The 23,909-nt window shown below is 47.3% G+C and overlaps 2 protein-coding genes across 2 annotated transcripts in view; one reads left to right on the top strand and one right to left on the bottom strand.

Annotated features, from left to right (window-relative positions):
• Positions 1-13,702, bottom strand: part of C3HXorf38 (chromosome 3 CXorf38 homolog) — a 55,234-nt gene extending 41,532 nt beyond the window's left edge. The window contains exon 1 of the mRNA XM_040423771.1: positions 13,384-13,702. Within this exon, the coding sequence (XP_040279705.1) occupies positions 13,384-13,572 (189 nt within the window). The 5' untranslated portion in view covers positions 13,573-13,702. The remainder of the gene's footprint in view (positions 1-13,383) is intronic.
• Positions 13,703-13,782: 80 nt separating this feature from the next.
• Positions 13,783-23,909, top strand: part of DYNLT3 (dynein light chain Tctex-type 3) — a 32,547-nt gene continuing 22,420 nt past the window's right edge. The window contains exons 1-2 of the mRNA XM_040423772.1: positions 13,783-13,916; positions 19,506-19,547. Of these exons, the coding sequence (XP_040279706.1) occupies positions 13,890-13,916; positions 19,506-19,547 (69 nt within the window). The 5' untranslated portion in view covers positions 13,783-13,889. The remainder of the gene's footprint in view (positions 13,917-19,505; positions 19,548-23,909) is intronic.

Below are 23,909 nucleotides of genomic sequence, written 5' to 3'. Positions count from 1 at the left end.
CGTCGTTTAACCGCTACAAACGTGTCCCTTCTCTTCTGGAGATCAGCCGAGAAATCCGGAAAAAGGGAGATCCTCGCATTGTCATGCCTTATATCTTGCTTGTGCCTGGCTTGACTAAGGAGAAGGTCACGATCCCTCCAATTCAAAAGACGTGCCAGCAGTGGTCTTGGGGGAGCCCCAGGTGGTGGTTGTCTGGCTGGAACACGATGAGCTCTCTCCACCGCATAAGCAGGAGTAAAGGGTGCCTCAGGGAACTGCTCCTTGAACCAGGTCTCCAGGAACGCCGCCGGATCTCTGCCCTCAGCTTTATCAGGTAGGCCCAAGATCCTCACATTATTGCGACGCGATCTATTCTCCAGATCATCACACTTCTGTTGCCACTGACCCACAGATCTCTCCAGGTCTTGCACGCTCCCTTCAATCGGTCTGGTCAGATCTTCCAGGGCTGATACTCGGTCCTCAGTGGTTTTGACCCGATCCCGCAATTGTTGCATGTCATGGCGGAGCAAGCTGACATCAACTCTCACCTCCTCCAGCTTCCCGGTGAGCGAGGACTGGCATGATGAGATCGTCACCAACAGCTGGTCATATGCAGCCATGAGGGTGAATTCAGGCTCGGTGGGTTCCTCAGCCTCTGCCTGCTGAGCGGCCTGTCCCCGAGTGACCGCCGCGCGCGATGGTAATGCGGTCGCGGCGCCATTTTGGACCTCAGACCTAGCGAATTCTTTTAGCCTCTCCGCTGCAGTCTGTGTTTTGTTAGGCCCCATCGTCGGTGTGAGGGGTCTTCTCCTGCGTTTACACACCGTCCACTCTGTGCCTGGAGTCGGCAGTTTGTCAGGATGGTGCAGGATTACAGAGGGTAAGCGGAGCTGCTCTCAAACGCGTGCTCTCATGCCGGCAGTTGGCCACGCCCCCGAGAGTGAAGCTTGTGAGAGCAAGAGAGGAGGCAGGAACGGAGGCAGACAGCCTTGGCCTTGAAGAAGGACGAGAGGTACTAACGGGGGTAGACAGCCCTGACCTCCAACGAGGCCCAGAGGTACTAACGGGGGCAGACAGCCCTGACCTCCAACATGATGAGCTCCTCACTCTTTTCTGGGAAATGGTTGAATGTACTGACTAAGATTGCTTCAATAATCTTGTTGATTTTACCAATTAGTAGTATGGGAGAAGTAGCCGCAACTAGTAAGGGCGGCGTCATCACCTTTTGGTATAATTCATCTAACACTCACGTAGCTACCTACACCTTTTGTCTTTGTGATATATTGAAAACATGTTCATATTATAACTACTGTTCCAACAACTATGTAGAAGGACAGGCCTATATATATATGTGTAACAGACTCATACTGGGGAAAAAGTTGTGAATATTGGGGATCAGTGGGATGGAATACAGAGACGGAATATAAACCAGAAAGCGCCCTCAAAAGGAGGGATAAAAATTCTAAGTCCCTTTTGACTAGAATGACACTCCTTGAGAGAGGGACGTGTTATGTGGACACCTCCTCATTTAATTATTGCAAAAAAAGGTCAGCGGAAATGAAAATTGAATTGACAATAGAAAACCCTGGTAAATATGATGAAGGAGATTATGTATTGGGATGGTACTTCCATAAAATGTGGGGAGCCGCAACCTCCCAAGTAACGCAAATGTTCAAACTTAGAGATATGTATAAGTCTAAGGAATACCAACCCATCACAGGTGTCCCCAAAAACCCATTAGCCCCACATATAGTTTCTCTAAAAAACCTAAGGGCCATATCTGATCCCACATATGAGGATACTTTGGCCATGGAGGCGGGTTTTTCTGATGCTAATTTGTGGCTGGAGTGGATGAAGTATAGTGCAGCCTCTGTGCATAAAAGTAACTGTTACATATGCGGTGCTGCCAAACCACACCTAGGTACCGTACCCCTAGTGTTACCAGAAAGTGTTGAAGAATGTTTTTTGACTCTTTTTGTTAATATGTCTTATAACCACAGTGCATGTACAGAATGGAAATCAAAATACCCTCTGTTGTTAAAAAATCCTCGACCAGGGGCAGGTATCCAGGTATATCCAGGTAACTACACATGTTACAAAGGGAGTACACATGGGAGGAATGTACAGAATTTCACCAAAGGTTATTGTCACAAATACAGCAATCTGAACATATCCCTCACTCAGAACCAAGTATACTCCATAGGAGATGTGTACTGGATCTGTGGAGATGGAAAAATAAGATCCAGACTGGAAGGTGCCTGGAAAGGTGAATGTGCGCTTGCCAAAGTTATAATGAACGTGCACATTTTTACTGAATCAGATATTATAGAAACATATGTTTAGTTTACCGGTAAACTGCTTTCCAGGAGTCTGGAATGACAGCACCCATGGAGGATGTCCTTACTGGCTTCTGTTGGGACAGGAAGAGAGACAGTTTAAAGGGCCCCTCCCCACCCCCTTGCTCCAGTGTTTATAACTTACTACACCGGATAGGCTGCCACATCTTTATTTCAAGAACAAGTGTTAATTCACACTGTATACAGTAGCAGTATAAATATACAAACCAAAATAGTGTACCGGAAGGAACAAAAAATGGGGGGGTAGTATTGGGTGCTGTCATTCCGGACTCCTGGAAAGCAGTTTACCGGTAAACTAAACATATGTTTCCAGGACGTCCTCCATGACAGCACCCATGGAGAACTAACAACTTAGAACGCCATATTAGGGGGGGACCACTGCTTGTAGGACCTTACGGCCAAAAGCTAAGTCCTGATTGGCCATAGAGTCCAGCCTGTAGTGTCTGACAAAGGTAGTGGAGGAAGACCAGGTTGCTGCCCTGCAGATCTGGTCGATGGAAGCTCCGGCTTTCTCCGCCCAGGTTGTAGACATGGCTCTGGTAGAATGAGCCCTCAACGTTATGGGGCAGGATGAATTCTGCAGTCTATAACATTCCCTGATGGTCTCCTTGATCCAGCGGGCTAAAGAGGTTTTAGAGGCTTTGCATCCCTTGTTTCTACCACCGAACTGGATGAAAAGATTCGCTGACTTTCTCCAGGGTTTTGTCCGGTTGATGTAGGCGAGGACTGTTCTTCTCACATCTAGACAGTGGAACCGCTCCTCCTGTATGTTTTTGAGGGAGGTACAAAACGAAGGGAGAATTATCTCCTGTTCTCTGTGAAACGTTGAGACAACCTTGGGAAGAAAGGAATGATCCAACTTAAGAACTATCCTAAGGTCTGATGGATGTCCCCCAGTAATTTTTGAACTGAGTCTGCTATCAGTAAGAAGTCGTCCAGGTAGGGCACGATTGTAATTGAATTCTGGCGAAGGTAGGCCATCATTTCTGATACTACTTTTGTGAATAGACGGGGGGCAGATGAGATCCCGAACGGCAGGCACTGAAACTGGTAGTGAAAGGTCTCCTCCCTGTACTTGACCGCAAACCTTAAATACTGTTAGTGTTGAAGATGTATGGGGATGTGGTAGTACGCATCCTTGAGGTCCAGTGTCCAAAGATGAGCACCTGGAGGGATCAGAGGAGTGGAGGATCTTATTGACTCCATCTTGAACCTGTAGTACGACACCCACCTGTTCAGAAATTTTAAATTGATGATTGTCCTCACCGACCCGTCTGGCTTCTTCACAAAGAAAAGTCTCGAGTAGTGGCCTGTGAACTGCTGGGGAGGAGGAACCTGGGTGATAGCTCCCAGAACCAGAAGGCTTTGAATATGTGACCGTAGTTGCTGTTGAAGGAGAGGAGATTCGAAATAGGTCACCTGGAACGTTTGTGGAGGAGGAGTTCTGAAATCTATCCTGAAGCCGTCCCTGATGGAGTCCAGGATCCATTGATTGCAAGTAACTCTCTTCCATCTTTCCCAAAAGTGACTAAGTCTCCCTCCCACTGGTCTGGCGTCATGGTTTCCCTGTATTGGTGTTGGGGTTGAAGAGGAAACCCCTACCTCTACCCTTGGGGTAGCTCCAACGGCCCGATTTTCCTCTTCCTCTATAGGCCTTGGCCTGATTTTGGCCCGAGGGTCTACGAAAGGGCTGGGGCTTTTTAGGCTTCTCTTCAGGGAACCCTTTCTTGTTATCTGCCGCATTCTGGAGGATAGAGTCCAAAACTGGGCCGAACATAAAAGAGCCAGAGAACGGAATGGAGCAGAGTCTGTTCTTTGACGCTACGTCCCCACACCAGGACTTGAGCCAGAGGGCCCGTCTAGCAGCGTTAGTCTGAGACTGGGACTTGGCTGCGAATCTAATGGTTTCCGCTGAGGCATCCGCCAGGAAACTAGAGGCCATTTTTAGAAGCGGGAGGGACTCTAGGATTTCTTCCCTGGATGTTTTTGCCCTGAGGTGATTCTCCAGTTGATTAATCCATAAGATTAAGGCTCTGGAAACCGAAGTGGCTGCAATGTTGGTATTAATTGCGGTCGCCCCTGACTCCCAGGATTTTTTCAACAGGCCGTCCAGCTTCCTATCCATGGGGTCCCTCAGCTGCGACGAATCCTCAAAAGGTATTGAGGTCTTTTTCACGACCTTGGCCACCTGGATATCTACTTTGGGAACTTCGTCCCAGATGTTAGTGTCCTTTGGGTCAAAACGCAGTCGATTTTTAAAATCCCTGGGAATGAAGAGCTTCTTTTCGCCGTCAGCCCATTCCTCTGTGATGAGATCTTTAAGATTTTCATTTACTGGGAAGACCTTCTTTCTCCTGACTTTAAGACCCCCGAACATCTCGTCTTCAACCGAGCGAGTCTGTTCCTCCTCAATAGCCATGGTCTGTCTAATGGCGGTGAGCAGGGAATCTAAGTCCTCGGACAAAAAGAAGTATCTCCTTTGCTCATTCTGATAGAGGGACTCTATGTCATCGTTGTCTGAGACACATAACCCCTCTTCCTCCGAGTCAGAGCCTGACTGGATCCTGGCTTTTTTGGAGGGGGGGGGGGGGATGGAGGGTGTGGTGTCTGGCTAGAGGTTGCCGCCTGCACCTCCTCTCTTACAATATCCCTTAAATCTGAAAGTAGGGATGCCCGTTCGTCTTTCATAATTTTGGAAATACATTCTGGGCATAGCTGTTTTTTATATGACTCTAGCAGCTTTATTTGGCAGGTCGGGCATTTCCTGCCCTTCTTTTTAGGGTCCCCATGAGGCCTGTGCCCTGGTTCCTTAGAAGTCTAAGAGAAAGGGGGGATAAGGCCAATTAGGGAACTGCTGAGCCAAAAAAAACGTATCCCTGATCAAAGTACGCAAGGTGACTACTTACAGGGGCCTGGACGGGGGAGTCTGAACAAGTTTCAAGCTTGCTGGACGCCTGGACCTCCATGATGCAACCTACCAGGCTGCCATCTGGCGTCTTAAATAAGTTTCAGCTGACTTATCAGTCCGCCCGTCGCCGCCTGGCTCCGCCTCCGCTTGCTCTTTCCCAGGGGGACTGATTCCAGGGAAGAGTCAACCCCCAGGACATGCGAGACCACCGGTTCGGCGTGTCTCCAGCATGCTGATGCGCGTCGCCATACACTTTTGGTGACGCGTACTGGCTTCCGGTCACGTGAGCGCGGCCGGGATTCTGACATCAGAGGAGCGCAGGAGCCGTAGCCGAGCCCAGAGCTCCGATGGGGAGAAGCGGCTACAGCGTCCCCGATTCGTGCGGCCGGCCAGAGAGGGAATCAGGGACTTAACCAGGGGACCGCTTCCCAGAGTGGTGCTGGTTCGGGGGCCTGCCGGAGTCTGAAGAGGAGAGGTAAGTACCCCCCGACCAGACTCGCCCCGTTCCCTACCTATCTTGCTAGGAGAGAGCTGTCTAACTCCTCCTATCCCTGTTGGGACAGGAAGAACACTGGAGCAAGGGGGTGGGGAGGGGCCCTTTAAACTGTCTCTCTTCCTGTCCCAACAGAAGCCAGTAAGGACATCCTCCATGGGTGCTGTCATGGAGGACGTCCTGGAAAAAGGGGTGCTAAAGATAAACAAAAGAAGCAGCCCCCTTTCAAGTTTTGATCCCCATGTGTATATAGATGCAATAGGTGTTCCAAGAGGGGTCCCAGATGAGTTTAAAGCTAGTGATCAAGTAGCCGCCGGATTTGAATCAATATTTCCCATCACTACTGTGAATAAAAATGTGGATTGGATAAATTACATATACTACAATCATCAAAGGTTTGTAAACTATACCAGAGATGCATTACAAGGGGTAGCAGAAGAACTACAAGCAGACTCAATCATGACATTCCAGAATCGAATGGTGTTAGATATGATTCTTGCAGAGAAGGGCGGAGTGTGCCGAGTATTGACTGATCCAACCTCCTGTTGCACACAGGGCCGTTTCTAGGGGCGGGCGGGCCGGGCGGCCGCCCGGGGCGCTGTCAGAAGGGGGGCGCCGGCAGGGGCGCCCTCTTGTCGTTTCTCTGCCGTGCGCCCTGGCTCCCTCCCTCTGAGATCTCTCCTGCCCTGCGACCTGCGCCCGAGTGCCGAGTCCTCTCACTCAGGGCCGGCGCCACCACCCGGCAAACCCGGGCAAATGCCGGGGCCCCCTGCTCCTGGGGGGGCCCACTGTGCCTGCTCACTTCTGCAGCTGTGTCCTGCCTGTTCTGAGTTCTGGGGCAGCTTACCCCAGCAATGCAGACAATTTTCGCCATGTGCACTGCTGGGGTGGGCGGCCCCAGGACTCAGAACAGGGTAGATGGAGTTGTTTCGGTAGATGATCGATCCTATGCTAGAATGTAGTTGTTAGAAGGAGTTCTGTGACATCACTGGTCACATGCTCCTTCATGGTCACATGACAAACCCTGACGGCAGCAGCAGCTTGTTTAAGGAGGAGGGGCTGTGCCTGCAAGATGCAGAGTGAGGTAGGATGTGCTGCTGGAGAACCAGAACTTGTGAGGGGCAGCATATGGAGCTCATATATCAGGGGGCAGGTGTAGCTGAGATATGAGGGGGGCAGGTGGAGCTGAGATATGAGGGGGGCATGTGGAGCTGAGATATGAGGGGGGCAGGTGGAGCTGAGATATGAGGGGGGCAGGTGGAGCTGAGATATGAGGGGGGCAGGTGGAGCTGAGATATGAGGGGGGCAGGTGGAGCTGAGATATGAGGGGGGCAGGTGGAGCTGAGATATGAGGGGGGCAGGTGGAGCTGAGATATGAGGGGGCAGGTGGAGCACTCAGGGGCAGTGGGGTTCAAGTGGAGTGGAATCTGGTGCAATTAAGGGGGTTTATCATACAGATCCAGGTGTATTCTGAGGGCCATGATGTGTGTGTCAGTCTGTCCCTGTGTGTGTGTGTGTGTGTGTGTGTGTGTGTCAGTCTGTCCCTGTGTGTGTGTGTGTGTGTCTGTCTGTCCCTGTGTGTGTGTGTCTGTCCCTGTGTGTGTGTGTCCCTGTGTGTGTGTGTGTCTGTCCCTGTGTGTGTGTGTGTCTGTCCCTGTGTGTGTGTGTGTGTGTCTGTCCCTGTGTGTGTGTGTGTGTCTGTCCCTGTGTGTGTGTGTGTCTGTCCCTGTGTGTGTGTGTCTGTCCCTGTGTGTTTGTGTGTGTCTGTCTGTCCCTGTGTGTGTGTGTCTGTCCCTGTGTGTGTGTGTCCCTGTGTGTGTGTGTGTCTGTCCCTGTGTGTGTGTCTGTCCCTGTGTGTGTGTGTCTGTCCCTGTGTGTGTCTGTCCCTGTGTGTGTGTCTGTCCCTGTGTGTGTGTGTGTCTGTCCCTGTGTGTGTGTGTGTGTGTCTGTCCGTGTGTGTGTGTGTGTGTCTGTCCCTGTGTGTGTGTGTGTGTGTCTGTCCCTGTGTGTGTGTGTGTGTGTGTGTCTGTCTGTCCCTGTGTGTGTGTGTGTCTGTCCCTGTGTGTGTGTGTGTCTGTCCCTGTGTGTGTGTGTGTGTGTCTGTCTGTCTGTCCCTGTGTGTGTGTGTGTGTCTGTCCGTGTGTGCGTGTGTGTGTGTGTGTCTGTCCCTGTGTGTGTGTCACCATCACCATGCCCACAGTGTTCCCTTTGTCTTGACACAGCTGCATCAGGACATTCTGTGCGGGGCAAGATGAAGATGGAAGAGGAGGCAGCGCCGCCAGCATGGAGTCTGTGGTAGAGGCACAGGGAGGCACACTAAGGACGCAGGTAACACTACTACATGATCTACACTAGTGTTATCTGTGGTTTACATAGGACTACAGGTAACACTATCACATTATCTGCACTAGTGTTATCTGTGGTTTTACATAGGACTGCAGGTAACACTACTACATTTTCTGTACTCAGATAGCCATGACTGTGTTATCTATGCTGTTACATAGGACTGCAGGTGATATCTACTGTATTATCTGTACTCAGAGAGTTACCACTGTGTAAGGGGGCCCACTGAGACTTTATCGCCCAAGGGCCCACATGATCCTTGAGCCGGCCCTGTTCTCACTCTTCAGACAGTGCCCGTACGTACTACCGAGTCCAGTCACTCAGCTCCGGTACGTGCGGGCGGCACTTACTGACGTCACGCGCCTGCTCCTCCCACTAGGCGGCGCAGGCACGTGACGTACAGTGAGTGAGTGAGCGCCCCACTGCCTGCCTGTTACCGCCCGCCCTGAGCCCCTGAGCAGTGCTGATGCTGAAAAGAAGCCTGCTGTGAGGCGAGTGATGGTCTGTGGGGGGGGGGAATTAATTACAATGGGGGCGGGGGCCACTGTGGGAGACATGAAAATGGGGGCCACTGTCACTGTGGGGTACATTAAGTTTAATAAGGATCACTATGGATATTATTTAGAATGGAGGCTGCTGTGGGTGTCATTACTCATTATAACTATAATGTCTGATAGGCCTAGTCCTGAGCTGAGTTATATTACCCTGCCCATGCCCTGTATAATAATGTACCCATCCCTGGGGTAATATAACTAAGGGGTATCAGGGTACATTATTATACAGGGCAGGGTAATATAACTCAGGACTAGGCCTATCAGACATTATACAGTTATAATGACACCCACAGCAGCCTCCATTCTAAATAATTTCCATAGTGATCCTTATTAAAAATAATGTCCCCCCACAGGCAGGCTCTGCGGGCGGCAGTGCTCACTCACTGTACGTCACGCGGCGCGTGACGTACAGTGAGTAAGGTGAGCACCGCCGCCCGCAGAGCCTGCCTGTTACCGCCCGCCTGGAGCAGTGATGAGAAAGAAGCCTGCTGTGAGTGAGAGCCTGAGTCTGTGGGACAGTGGGTCACTGGGTGCGTCACTGTGACCGTCCGTGCAATGTGGTGACACATTTTTTACAATGGGGAGACACTTATTTCATCGAGCAGTTTTGAGGGGGGGGGGGGGCGGGGGAGTTTTTTTTTGACACTCGCCCTGAGAGAAATTTTACCTAGAAACTGCACTGGTTGCACATACATACCAAATAATACTGGTCCCACTGGTAAGGTTACAATAGCTATAAAAAAGCTTGAAGATCTGTCAATAGAACTGAAAAAGAACTCAGGTATAAATAATCCATGGGATCAATACTTTGGGTGGTTCACAAGTTGGAAACAAGGTCTCATGCAACTAGGGATTGTCATACTAACAGTAATTGTAGTAATAGGTGTAGTAGCATTATGTGTTATTCCTTGCGTGAGACGAATGCTATAAAAAAGGGCTCTCTAATATGTCATTATATCAGACTACTGTACCCCAGGAGGATCGAAGCCCAGATGGGTATAAGAATTACCTAATATCATATAGAGAGAAAAAGGACAAGAAAGGAAAGAACCATGTAGTGTGATACACTGAAGGTTCTTAAGAGGGGATTTGAAAGGAATCCATGTTTTTTTTTTATATATATGTCAAAACCAATTCTGCTTTTTGCTGTAGTTTCATTTCTCTGTTAGAAACTAACTCTGATTGCTGTTAATCTGATTGCTGTTAAGTTTCTTTTCTCTGTAACCCTGAATCTTATCTCTTTGGCAGTTGGCACTACTCCCGGACAATATTCCTAATATGGAAGTTCCGTTTTTGTTTCTCTTTTTCTGTCTGTAGAATAAAACGTGTTAATATGATAGGTTGAATACATAACTTACGATGATATGCTAATAAAGGGGGTAAAGCCCCTTCTATATAACCTGTGTGCATTAAATATAGACCTCAGAGTGTTCATTCAGTACATCACTGTTGTGTCTTTTATTCCCTACTGAGTGAAGCGCTCTCCTGACGTCAGAAAAAGACTCAAACCAAGCCGATACTAGAAGTTTGGTGCCAGGGGTACCAAGTGGGACGTTGAGATTCCTTACACTGTGTGTTCCATATGTCTTCAGTTATCTTTCCATTTCCGTTCCGTAAGTCTGTATAATACGGACATGGTGCTTCCGTGTGTCATCATTTTTTCACGGTCCGCAAAAAACTGAAATGGGACTGTAATGGGGTTTCCTAGAATGTTTTCAGTCCAGGGGTCCACAAAAAACGGATGACATACAGATGCATTTCCGTGTGCTATCCGTTTTTTACGGACCCATTGACTTTCTATAGGGCCACAGACCGCAATTTGCGGCCAAGTATAGGACATGTTCTAAAATAAAAGGAACGGACACACGGAATGGACAGCACACGGATGACAATGAAAGGCATTCCGCAATTTTTGCGGACCCATAGAAATGAATGGGTCCAAGCATTGTCCGCAAGAATTGCGGAACGGACGCAGAAGAAAAACACGGTCGTTTGAATGCTCCCTTAGAGGCGTCTTTTTAAGTCTGAGGCCTGCTTTATGTAATCCTCCTCTGTTTTATTTATACGCCTCAATCTCAAAAATTGGCCATAAGGAGCCGCCTTCTTGACGCTTAGGGGATGAGCTTTCATGAAGCCTAAATGAAAGGATTAGGGAACATATATTATCCATCAGATCAGGCAAGGGATGCCCACGTGTAATAGAACATGTCAACTCTATACATAATGGAAATGTCAATGTACTAAAGTTCGCAGGTATAGAAACAGTACAGAACCTCCCACAGCGAGGAGACAGGCAGCGCAAATTATTAAGGAGAGAGAGCAGATGGATACTGCGCACGGGTGCAATGGGTCCGTCAGGTCTAAATGACAAAATAGATTGGCAAGTGTTTCTTTGATCATCCAGTACGTCTGAAAGAGATTTGTTGTTTTTAAGGCCTCTTTCACACGACCGTATGGCTTTTTCAGTGTTTTGCGGCCCGTTTTTTCCGGATCAATTGTTCAGTTTTTTGTTTCCGTTGTGTTTACGTTTTGGTTCCGTTTTTCCGTATGGCCTATACAGTATACAGTAATTACATAGAAAAAATTGGGCTGGGCATAACATTTTCAATAGATGGTTCCGCAAAAAACGGAACGGATACGGAAGACATACGGATGCATTTCCGTATGTGTTCCGTTTTTTTTTGCGGACCCATTGACTTGAATGGAGCCACGGACCGTGATTTGCGGAATAGAATAGGACAAGACTCAAAATCTAGCAGAACGGAATTGCGGACATACGGAAACGGAATGCTCACAGAGTACATTCCCTTTTTTTTTTGCTGACCCATTGAAATGATTGGTTCTGTATACAGACCGTATACAGAACGCAATAAACGGCCGTATACGGAACGCAAACAACGTTTGTGTGAACGAGCCCTAAAAATGTGTTTTAATACACTATACAGCACCAGGATGACGTCCCACGAGGGCGTCGAGTTCTGCGGCGCAGCCGGTGATGTCACAGTTGTGAGACGTGGGAGCTGTTTAAATAACTGGCGCGGACGCGCAGTTATACCAAAGGCCAGGTGAAGTGCTGACGTGCGAAACGGCCATCGCCGAACCTCAACCACTGCATGTATGTAAGTCCGTCCCAAGCCACATTACATTTGTATTTAGCTTTTGAATCCAGCCATTGATGTACTTAGCTTTATACATGTACTCAGCGTCCAGATAGGGGCATGGCCTGAATGGGCTTTGCCCCTCATGGTGCCATTGAAACATGGATTTTGGTTCTGTGGTGTTTCCAACCCCCCCCCACACCTATTTCTCCTCAGATGTCAAGTGAGCCGGTGTTATGCTGGACAGCTTCAGGATTGGACAATTAGATGGCTGGTCAGCGTTGCTATTGGTTAAATCGGTTGCTGTCCAGTTGCTGGGCCTGTTTCTATTTTTATCTAGTTTCCTGATTGGTTTTCGGTGGTTTGTGGTGGGAATGTCACCTATTTATTGAGGCACCTTACCTGTGGATTTCAGTCGCCGTGTCAAGATCAAGAAAAAGCTCGTCCCACCCGCCCTCCCTGCAATATTTGTTGCGGTCTTTGTTGTATTTTGGGGGGGGTCAGTCGCTCAGAATTCTGGGTGGACTTAAATTAATTCAGTAATGGACTTTAATATTTATATAGAATGGTATTTATATCGGTATTTTAAAGTTGGTTGATTTATGTAACCCCCAAGATTTTAATAAAGATCGCGGCCTTTTCATCCACAAGAGGTTTGTGTCAATTATTTATTAATTAGTTAATTATTGTTGAATATGGCACCATGATGTATTCAGTCACAGCTCTCAATGTGTTCAGCCTCTGATGTACCCAGCTTTATACATGTACTCAGCGTCCTGATGTATTCAGCCAGAGCTCTCAATGTGTTCAGCTTCTGATGTACCCAGCGATCCATTTTGGAGGATTAAAAAAGCTAGTTGCACCGAATGGCGAATGCCGCCTGAATATCCTTTCTACATTGGTTGTCATTATACCGCTGTGGGCAGAGCGCCATCAGGTAGCACATTACTACCTCCAGTGCGTTAATAGTGACGTTTTTTTCAGCACTGAAAGGGGAAAGTCAGCAGTGCCACTCAAAACGGTTTTCTAAATAATTGTCAAAAGATAGGGCCTGTCCATGAGTCCCAAAGGAGAGTTCACATCACCGTTAGGGCTCATGCACTGTGCTGCAAACCGCAAAAAGCCCACGGAAACGCTACAAAACGCTTCCGTGGGCGACGGAAACATTGCGAAGCACCTACATGGGCTTCCAATCCGTTCCTCCGCACCACATAGGATAAGACTATCTTTTGCCGTATCTTGTGGACTGCGGACCCATTCAAGTCAATGGCTCCGCATCCACACCACGGATCGCAATATGGCATAAGCCCTAAGTCTGGGGCTACGTGGCGACATGTGTCTCACGATATTGGATCTAATGATTGTCAATGGTGTTGCCGCGCGATATCCGACGGTTGCAAAAAATCCAGACCTGATGGATTTTGGGTCACAAGTCGTATTGACTTGGCCGTGTTTTCACAGCAAGTTGCAGACAAGTCGCATATATTTTTGTTGCCCAACTTGTACGACAAGTTGTCATGTTGTCCCTGCCTCAGGCAACAAGTCTCAGAAAAGCTGTGCAACAAAACCATTTCTGCCTGTTATCTGCACGCACATCAGCAGCTTGCAGTGTGACTTGTGACTTGCATTGTGTCTGCTGCTGCCCTCTCACCTGCTTCCCTCTGGCACGGCACTGACATCTCCTCCTCTGTCTGGGCGCCCTGATGCCCAGCTGCTGGTGAAACCTCTGCATCTCCCCGTCTATGTAGCCCTGCAGGCGGCTCTGCAGAATCAGCAGGCAGTGGCCGGCCTTCATCCAGTTCTTGTACTCCCTGCAGTTCAGCCTGGCAAGCAGTGCCATGTCTCCCGTGTGGCACACACACTCCAGCCGCACTGATGGCTCCGCCCCGGTAACCAGACGTCTTTAGGCGGAGGCTGCATACGGTTTCCTTCCTAGGACAATGTACAAACCGGTGTATGTTTGTGTAATGATGCCGTCTGGCCACCAGGTGGCAGCACCGTGTGTGCCCTGTAATAAGCTGGTAATGTTCCGCACACAGCGTGGCTCCTCCCTCGCACAATGACAGAAGGAGAATAATCCAGGAAGCTGGGGTGGGACGGCGACTCCTCCAGAGCCCAGTGTGGGATGTGTGTGCACCGGGGAGGCGGCTGAGCGACATGGAGGACCACCAGCACAAGGCGGAGGTACTGTACCCCGGGGGGCACTGCGATGTGTGCCAGCTGCAGGGGAAATCGCATGTGTCTGTATGAGGGCATGGTAAATGCTGCATATATGAGCAATGTATTATCTATTGTGCTTTGTATCTGTACTAGACCGTAGGCTGTGGAGTATCTGCATCACAGGGAAACCCTCTGATCATAATATACTAATCAGCAAAAGCCAACTGCTGTCATACACCATACATAACATATACTATCTATACACTGCTCACAAAAAGTTAGGGATATTTGGCTTGAAATTTATGGAAACCGCTAAAAGTTGACGCTACAGTGATATTATGAATAGAGTTGGGAGAACTTGCCTTTTGGCAGGTTCGGGGTTTAAGTGAGTTTCGGAATCCATCGTGCAATTCAAGGACGGAATTCATAACGGCAACCTGACGGATCCGTCATGCTGGCCATAGACTGGTGTTATTCGGTTATGCATTCCGTCCTTGAATTGCGTTATGGTCCGTGGTCACGGGATCCATAACGCCATTCAGCATTAACCGACACCCGAATGCGAACTTCAAAACTTAAAGTTCGCTCATCACTAATGATGAAAGTAGGACATTTAAGTAGAAGACTGTAATGGTGATTTCCTCATCTCAAGTAACTTATTGAAACAAAAGCCAACACCAGTGGTGGGTATACCCCCACCAAAATGTCATTGTCTCAATAACTTGTCAGGTGGCCTTGAGCATCAATTACAGCTTGACAACGACGTCTCATGCTGTACACAAGCCGACTTATTGTCTGCTGAGGCATGGCATCCCACTTTTCTTGAAGGGTGGCCCTCAGGTCATTGAGGTACAGAGAGTATGGGCTTGTCACTGTACCATTCACAGAGTGTAGGCCAGTTCTGTATTGACTAGACACACCTGCCCACACTGTAACACCTCCACCACCAAAGGCTCGTCTGGTGACAACAGTGGCTGATGCCTAGTACTCTCCTTGATGTCTCCAACATCGTTGGCGGCCATCATTTCTGCTCAGCGTAAATCGACTTTCATCAGTGAACAGCACTGAGGCCCACTGGTCCCTCATCCATTGTAGATGCTCCTGGCTCATGCAAGACGATGACGCCTGTGGTCAGGTACCCTTGCAGGCCGTCTAGCACGCAGACCACACTGATGTAAACGGTTTTGAATGGTCTGACGTGACACTTGGGTGCCTCTCACCACCCTTAAATGTGCCTGGAGTTGGGAGCCATTCATCATCTGGTTCCGCTGAACATTGCTCACAATGAAGAGGTTATCTGTGTGGGATGTGGCCAAAGGATGTCCACTTTTATGCCTTTCTGTGACTCTCTAAGCTGAGAAAATGCTGCTTAAAGACTCGCAATGGCAAGGTACTGTTGATCAATTGTTAGGTGTCGTCTTGGGCTACTTTCACACTGGCGTTTTGGTTTCCGTTTGTGAGATCCGTTCAGGGCTCTCACAATTGGTCCAAGACGGATCCGTTTTGGCTATGTTAAAGATAATACAAACGGATCTGTTCTGAACGGATGCATGCAGTTGTATTATCTGATCGGATGCGTTTGTGCAGATCCATGACGGATCCGCACCAAACGCAAGTGTGAAAGTAGCCTTGGTCTCATGATGTCAAAATGTGAACAGCATGATGAGGAGGACTGTTTAAATACCAATTCTAATTGAACCAGGAAATTTATAAGGCGATTCATGGATCAAACACCTTGTATAAAGGAGTAGAAATCCAGCTCACCAATTCAGTCGTGCAACGGAAAAGCCAGGTCAGCTTAACGTTAACTTCATTGAAATAAACAGATTTCCAGCACGAAGGAGACAAAATCTTGCATGTTCTTTATTGAATATTCCAAACGTACACGCGGTGCAGTGAAAAAGGTCCCTCCATGTCCCTGGTCAGACCGACATGTTTCGAGCCAGCCGCCGCTTAGTCATGATTTTATCTCCTTCGTGCTGGAAATCTGTTTATTTGAAAGGATCAAACACCTTTTTGTGGATTTTGCCGTTAAGCTCCTTGTTAGAGAACAGCAAGTTGTGCAAAAAGTACTGAGACATTGAATAGTAGGATATACTTTTGAATGCACATGTCCAGAGGACAGGTCATCAATATCAGAATCTCGGAAAACCCCTTTAATATCAGTGCTCTGGAGTCAGTAGAAACTTACCAATATCAACTCTAGTTGTTTTCCCGCATTTTACGTTTATTACTGTTTGTCAGGATTGCAATTGTAGGAATAGCCTCTATAGAATACCTGAAGCAAAGATATAGAATATCCTTAGGTCCTTGCAGCCACACATAATTTTAACATAGTAACATAGTTTATAAGGCTGAAAAAAAGACGTCCATCCAGTTCAGCCTGTTATCCTGCAAGTTGATCCATAGAAAGGCAAAAAAAACAAAAAACCTTGTGAGGTAGAAGCCAATATTCCTAATATTAGGGGAAAAATTCCTTCCCGACTCCAATCATGCAATCAGAATAACTCCCTGGATCGACGACCCCTCTCTAGTAGCTATAGCCTGTAATATTATTACACTCCAGAAATACATCCAGGCCCCTCTTGAATTCCTTTATTGTACTCACAGTCACCACCTCCTCAGGCAGAGAGTTCCATAGTCTCACTGCTCTTACCGTAAAGAATCCTCTTCTATGTTTCTGTACAAACCTTCTTTCCTCTGGATGTATTTAGGAAAGTAAAGGATCTAAATTTTACTGACCTTTTACCCCATTACTACTTTAGACCACCAGGGATGTACCCTTTATTGCCCTAGATCACTCCAGATACAGTAATACTACTTTCTGGAACAGTTTTTTATGGGGGGCACTCTCCTGACAGATTTGTTGATGGGGGCACTCTGCTGGCCATGAGGGGCTATTAACAGTAGCACAGTAATAATGCTGCCATTATATGGCCATGTTATCTGTGTACTGTAGTGACAGTGTTGTTCTGTACAGTATAATGGCATCACTGTTGTATACTGTATGGCAGTATCTATTTTAGTGGAATCATTTATTCTCTTTATTATTCTGACTCTGTCCATTAAGTGGTTTGTATGTTTAGGTCTGTGTCTACCTCCCAGTTTATTTCTTACTCTGGTTCTTAGTCTCGCTGATAATATTTTAACCAAGTGATTTTCCAAGAAACATCTGTTGCCCAGGGCGTCTGCATGACCATCATGTGGAAATACTTGCAAATGATAAAGTCCCAGTTCTGTTGGATAAATTCAGAATTGACAAATTCAACGACAAATGTCCTTGAGTCTTTAGCCAAGGTCACTCCCATACTGTGTTTCATTAGGGCTTATTCACATTGAGCCGTTTTATTTGCATATTTTATAGCGCACACAGAGTCTGTTTTGTCCGTTGGAGCAATACACGTAGCTACTTTTCAGAATGTCTTCTATTTGATTGTGTCTTCCACGTTGAAGTTTGTGGAGACCGAAAAATTATGGTTCAAAGTTATTTTATTCTCAAGCAAGATCCAAAAAATAAATAAAAGAAGTGCTTCCTAGAATGACTGGTCAAATGGTTTCCCTCCTAAAGGTAGAAAACTCTCTAGAGTGCCACTTGTATCTGATGTATTGTGCCAATCCTCTGCTCACTCCAAAAGGACTCATTAAAGGGGCTGTTCAGGATTATTTTTTTAAATCCCCCCCCCCCCCCCCCCCTCTCAAGCCTCCCTGAGAAGATATTACTTACAGGCTCCTTGCCTCTCTGCACCGGTTTCCTAGCTCCTGGACTCTCTTCGCGGTCCCCATCTATCAACTTCCTGCAGGGATGGAGTCATGAGCACTGCTACAGCCAATGACTGGCCTCAGCAGTGACATGTCCCCAAGCAGGACTTCACTGTCGGGCCACATGCCCACTTGGGGTCACCACTGAGGGCAGTCTTTGGCTGCAACAGTGCTTGAGACCCCATCTATGTGGATGTTGACAGGCGGGGAATAGAAATGCAGGGAAGACAGCCTTGTAGTCGGAGAGCCAGAACAGAGCGGCGGGGAGCAAGTCAGTGTGGATCTCTTCACGGGGACTGCCGCAGGATGGAGAAGGATTTAGAAAATACGTAATAATCCTGTACAACCCCTTGGAAGGTCCTGGAATAGTGGATATGTGAACTAGAGTCCTCATTGACCCTGGACAATGCTGTCAACTTTTTATTCAATGTTTAAACCCGGTCAAAATGTATTAGCCAGCCTGCTGAGCGCTGATGAGTCCGAAAGAGGCAATTTTTCAGATTCTGTCTGCTCTTGCATGATACAGACTTTATAGTTTTACAAACTTAAAGGGGTATTCCCATCACAGACAAAGGGGGCATATCGCTAGGATATGCTCTCTTTGTCTGATAGGTGCGGGTCCCACCTCTGGGACCCGCACCTGCAATGAGAACTGAGCGTGGAAACGAACGGAGGGCGCACTGCGCCTGCGCAGCCGCCCTCCATTCATTTCTATGGGGCCGCCGAAGATAGCCGAGCGCTCGGCTATTTCCGTCTGCCCCATAGAAATGAATGGGAGCAGCGCTTGGTGGTGGACGGACCCTGGGAAATCCAGGGTCCTCCAGCCACAGCTCAACCCGCTTGGTTCTCGTTGTAGGTGCTGGTCCCAGAGGTGGGACCCGCACCTATCAGACAATGGGGGTATATCCTAGCAATATGCCCCCATTGTCTGTGATGGGAATACCCCTTTAAATTAGCGCTGTTAGTGATGTCCTGTCCATCGGTCTTGGGATTGAGCTGGAGTACCAAGCACAGCTGCTATTCTACCTATGCTGCTGTTTTTAGTATGCTGTGAAGAGGCTGCAGACCCCCCACTCATCTGATATCGATGACCTACAGCAGGGGTCAGCAACCTCCGGAGCTCCAGGTGTTGTGAAATGACATCTCCCATCATGCACACTTGCTTGGCTGCTCTTTAAACTCAAACACAAGTGGAAAGAGCAGGTTGGGAGTTGTAGTTTCTGGTTGCTGATCCCTGACCTACAGTATCATGAGCATTGGTCATCAATATTTAATTCCCAGAAAGCCCCTTTAAGCTGGCTGTGATAATAGTTTCTGGTCAAATCTACATTGTGGCTTTGATTATTAGCAGGAGCCACATTACTGTTCTGGATGCTTTGCACAACGGATGCCACCCACAGCTGATATACTCCACTGACCCATAATGGGGTCTGTCTGGGTTCCATCATGGTTTCCATCGCTTCAACAGAAAGAATGGTGGCCCGTGTAACAAAACTGCCATCAAATTTTCTGTGTCTTTTATCATGGAACTTTGGCACAGACACCTGCGCTGAAATGTCTCTGGTGGCTGCGTGGTTTCTGCCTCCCATTCATTTCAATGGGAAGCAGTGCTGATGATCACAGAGCGGCCGCCGCGCCGAGAAGGATTATGTCCATTCTTGCCGTGGCTTTAAACCATCACTCCACAATCCTTAGTGCTGCCTCCCATTGAAATAAATGGGAGGCAGAAACCACGCGACTGCGGGATTTCGCATCAGATTGTAAAACCTGCTTTGTACATGAGAAATTCGTCATGATACGCCACCTGATTTTTTTCATACCTTAAATTCAGCACTTTCTTTTTTATCATTGCAGAACACTTTCAGTGGAGATGAAGCGAGCAGCATTGTCAAAGAGGTAAACCTGTTATATGTGCGTTGTAGAATCCCAAAAATGTTAAAGGGGTTGTACAAAGGTAATAGCCTGAAATAAAGAATCATCTTATACTCACCCCTTTCTTCAGCTCAGTTCTTTGTGGTGCTGGTGTGGTCCTCCTGTCGCTGCTTGTGAAGTACAGGTATATAGAACATGACTGCTGCAGCCACTCCCTGTAGACACTGATTGGCAGCAGCGGTCACGCGCTGTATACCGGCATGTCCCAGCTGCAATATGTAGATAGCAGCGGCACGAGAACCGGACCAGCACCATAGAAAATGGCACAGATGAAAGAGGTGTTCATGATTTATTTTCTTTCCCAGAAGAAATTGGTGAGTATAAGGTAAGCCCAAAATAAAATTAGGGAAATACTACCATACAGGCATTAAAAGGGTGGTCTCTCTTCAACAAACAGCATTTATTATGAAGTTAATACAAGGCACTTACTAATGTGTTGTGATTTCCCATATTGCCTCCTTTGCTGGTTGGATTCATTTTTCCATCACATTATACACGGCTCGTTTCCGTATTGAGACCACCCTAGAATCCATCAGCGCCGGCCATGCTTGCAATCCAGGTCTGGAATATGCAGTGCGGAGGCACGGAGTGGAAGGCCACGGAAGCACTACGGAGCGCGCTTCTGTGGCATTTCAGTCCGTGCCTCTGCACTGCAAAAATATAGAACATGCTCTATTTTTTTTTTTGCGGTGTGGGCAGATCGCGGATCTATTCAAGTTGTATGTGTCTGCATCCGTTAGCACAGGCCACACAGAAGGTGCACGTACATTGCGGTCTCCAATGTACAGCTCGGGTGGTACACAGTTTCAGGCCACAATAAAACATTCTTAGGGTCCATTCACACGTCCGTTTTTTCTTTCCTGATCTGTTCCGTTTTTTGCTGAACAGATCTGGACCAGATCTGGACTTATTCATTTTCAATGGGTCCTGGAAAAAAACGGACAGCACAATGTGTGCTGTCCGTTTCCGTTGTTCCGTTCCGCATGTCCGTTTAAATATAAAACATGTCCTATTCTTTTCCGCAAATTTCGGATCCTGGTACAATACAAATTCAATGGATCCGCAAAAAACGGAAGACATTCGGATGTCATTACGTATGTCATCCGTTTTATGCGGATTCCGTTCCTGGAAATTACATAAATTTTTTTTATTTTTTTTCAAAGAAATCCAAACAACTTTATTTGCTTATTGAAATTTATACATGTTTCCGTTTTTTGCGGATCCGCAAAAAACGGATGACATACGGAAACATTTTCAGGAACAACGGATCCGCAAAAAACGGACCGAAAATCGGGATATAGAAAAATACTGACGTGTGAATGTAGCCTTAGGCTTATGTTCAGAAGGAGCCGATCTCTTGTAAGTTTGCCATTTCAAAAATTCCTAAAATCTGCAACAAGGTACAGTACATGTGACAAGGTCACTTGAAACCCTATTCCCATGAAGCCGATTTTCCCGCTGAGGATTTCAGGACATGTGGGGCATTCTCAAATCCACAGGACGAAAACCAGCAGCAAGATCTGCACGTAGCAAATCGTATCGCATAAATCCTGTGGAACCCTGTTATTCAGTGAGAGAATGGTATTTCCAAGTAGACAAATACCCCCAAATGTAGAGACTGGGCATAATGACCTCAGACAAGAAGCCCAAGCTGAGAAAGCGTGTCCTGTCCAGGGCGGCTTTTTCCTTTACGCTTTACCCTGCGCAGCCAGTTTGTGCTCGTCTCATCCGTTAAAGCGGCTCTTCCAATCATGCAGAACAGATTTCTCATAGTTTCCACACTAATCTTCAGCCATGGATTTTGTTACGTAGTTTAGTATGATTAATGTTCCTTGCAGTTATTACAGTTACAGTATGCGCATACTGATAAGCCGAGATCTAGATTTCAGTTCACATGGAAACGCTTTGTCTAGAAATGTACAGTAAGCATGGAGAAGTGTTTCCTGACCTCGTACTTCGAAAGAGTCGCTGATCAGTCTTCATCTGATGGTAGTTATATTATTTATTAGTTTTTTATATTTAGTACCTTTCATTTGAACGGAAAAAGCCATTCGGATCCATGGTAAATCATCTTCAACATTTCTAAACCGCAGCTGATGACTTATTGTTGTAGGGATTACTTGATTACTTTTTACGATGTGTTGCTTTTTTATGGTTTATGTTTTAATTTTTTGAGAAGATTAACATTTGTTGTATCAATTGCATAGGTATTGTAGGAAGCTTAGGTCCCACTTTTTCACTGATTATACACTACCCATTGATTCATCTTTTTCCATTGTAAAAATTAATCAGTTGCCATATTACAGTAGATCCATGTTTAGTGGTATAAAAGCTGGCCATACACATAAGACTTAGGTTGGCCAAGGAAAAGTGGTTACCAGTGTTGTCTGCCAGTGACTCATGCCCCATTCTCCATTGAAAACGCATGCACACTCGACCGAACCATATGTTCGCATGTATGAAAAGTTCCCTAATAATAACAACTTTTGGGGGAACAAGCTATTGAAAGTGTGGGGACAACCTAAAAGGATTCACCTTGTCAGTGGGTCACGTGATGCATGGGTGACACTGCGGCTAGTCATTGGCTGCAGCGGTTTCCGGGTGTTCACGCGGGGAGAACCAGGACCTTCTGAGTCAGTGGGGCAGCAATGGAGCCAGAGCCCAGTGTCGGAGATCAGGTAAGTGTGATTGCGGGCCTGGTCACGCTGTAGCGTCTGTGCAAAAGGTCATAAAGGTGAACAACCCCTTTAAGGGTCCATTCACACGTCCGTAATTTGGATCCGCATACGTTCCGCAATTTGCGGACCCATTCACTTTCAATGGGGCTGGAACGGATGCAAATCCACATTTCCTGGATCCGCATCCGCATTTTCGGGATCCGCATCCGTTTTTTCGGGATCCGCAATTTCGTTCCTGAAAATAATAGAACATGTCCTATTCTTGTCCGCAATTGCGGACCAGAAAAGGCATTTTCTATTATAGTGTCTGTGATGTGCGGATCTGCAACTTGCGGATCGCACATTGCAGGTGTCCGTGTTTTGCGGATCCGCAAAACACTTACGGACGTGTGAATGGACCCTAAGGCCCCTTTCACATGAGCGAGTTTTCCGTGCGGGTGCAATGCGTGACGTGAACATTCATTTCAATGTGTCTGTGTACATGAGCGTTGTTTTTCACGCATAACTTCTGCGTTGCATGAAAATTGCTGCATGTTCTATATTCAGCGTTTTTCGCGCAGCCCTGGCCCCATAGAAGTGAATGGGGCTGCGTGAAAATCGCATTGCATCCGGAAGCAAGTATGGGTGCGATGCGTTTTTCACTGATGCTTGCTAAGAGATGTTGTTTGTAAACCTTCAGTTTTTTTTCACGCACGTGAAAAACGCATCAAAACGCATTGCACCTGAACGCAATCGCAGACAAAACTGATTGAACTTGCCTGCAAAATGGTGAGAGTTTCACTGAACGCATCCGGACCTAATCCGTCACTTCTGCGTTATGTGAGAATCGCAGCATGTTCTATATTTAGAAGTGAATGGGGCTCCAGTGAAAAACGCATTGTATCCGGAAGCAAGTGCAGACAAAACTGACTGAACTTGCTTGCAAAATGGTGCAAGTTTCACTGAACGCATCCGGAGCCAATCCGTCACGCTCGTGTGAAAGGAGCCTAAGGCCCCCTTCACACGGGAGTCGCAGGTGAGGGCCAGATGCGTTCAGGGTGCATTGCGGGAAACCCCCGCGCGTAGGCATGCAATCGCAGTCAGTTTTTTTTTCTGTGATTGCGTTGCAATGTTCAGTTTTTTCCGCGCAAGTGCAGTGCGTTTTGCACGCGCGTGAGAAAAAACTGAATGTGGTGCCAAGACCCGAACCCGGACTTCTTCACTGAAGTTCGGGTTCGGTGTTCTGTAGATTTTATTATTTTCCCTTATAACATGGTTATAAGGGAAAATAATAGCATTCTTAATACAGAATGCAAAGTCTAATGTCAATTGAGGGTTAACAAATAATTAAAACATAACTCATCGACTTGTTCGCGCAGCCGGCATCGTCTTCTTTCTTCTTCTTTCAGGACCTGCAAAAGGACCTTTGACGTAATCGCGCTCACCACGGTGAAGTCAGCGCAGGTCCTGCTGAATGAAGATAGAAGGATCTTCTATCTTCATTCATCGGGACCTGCGCTGACGTCACCTCACGCATTGCACCCGCACGGAAAGGGGCCTAAGAGTTTTGGTTCAGGTTTCCTATTTGGATTGGCAGCTGCATGTTCTGAAAGCAGGGCTACAGATGACCTAGTGATTGTAGTTATTAGGGTCTCGAATGGCCCAATGT

The sequence above is a fragment of the Bufo bufo genome, chromosome 3, assembly GCF_905171765.1.
Source record: "Bufo bufo chromosome 3, aBufBuf1.1, whole genome shotgun sequence".
NCBI classification, from domain to species: Eukaryota; Metazoa; Chordata; class Amphibia; order Anura; family Bufonidae; genus Bufo; species Bufo bufo.
The sequence above is the reverse complement of the archived record's forward strand: the minus strand, read 5'-3'. Positions and strand labels throughout refer to the sequence as shown.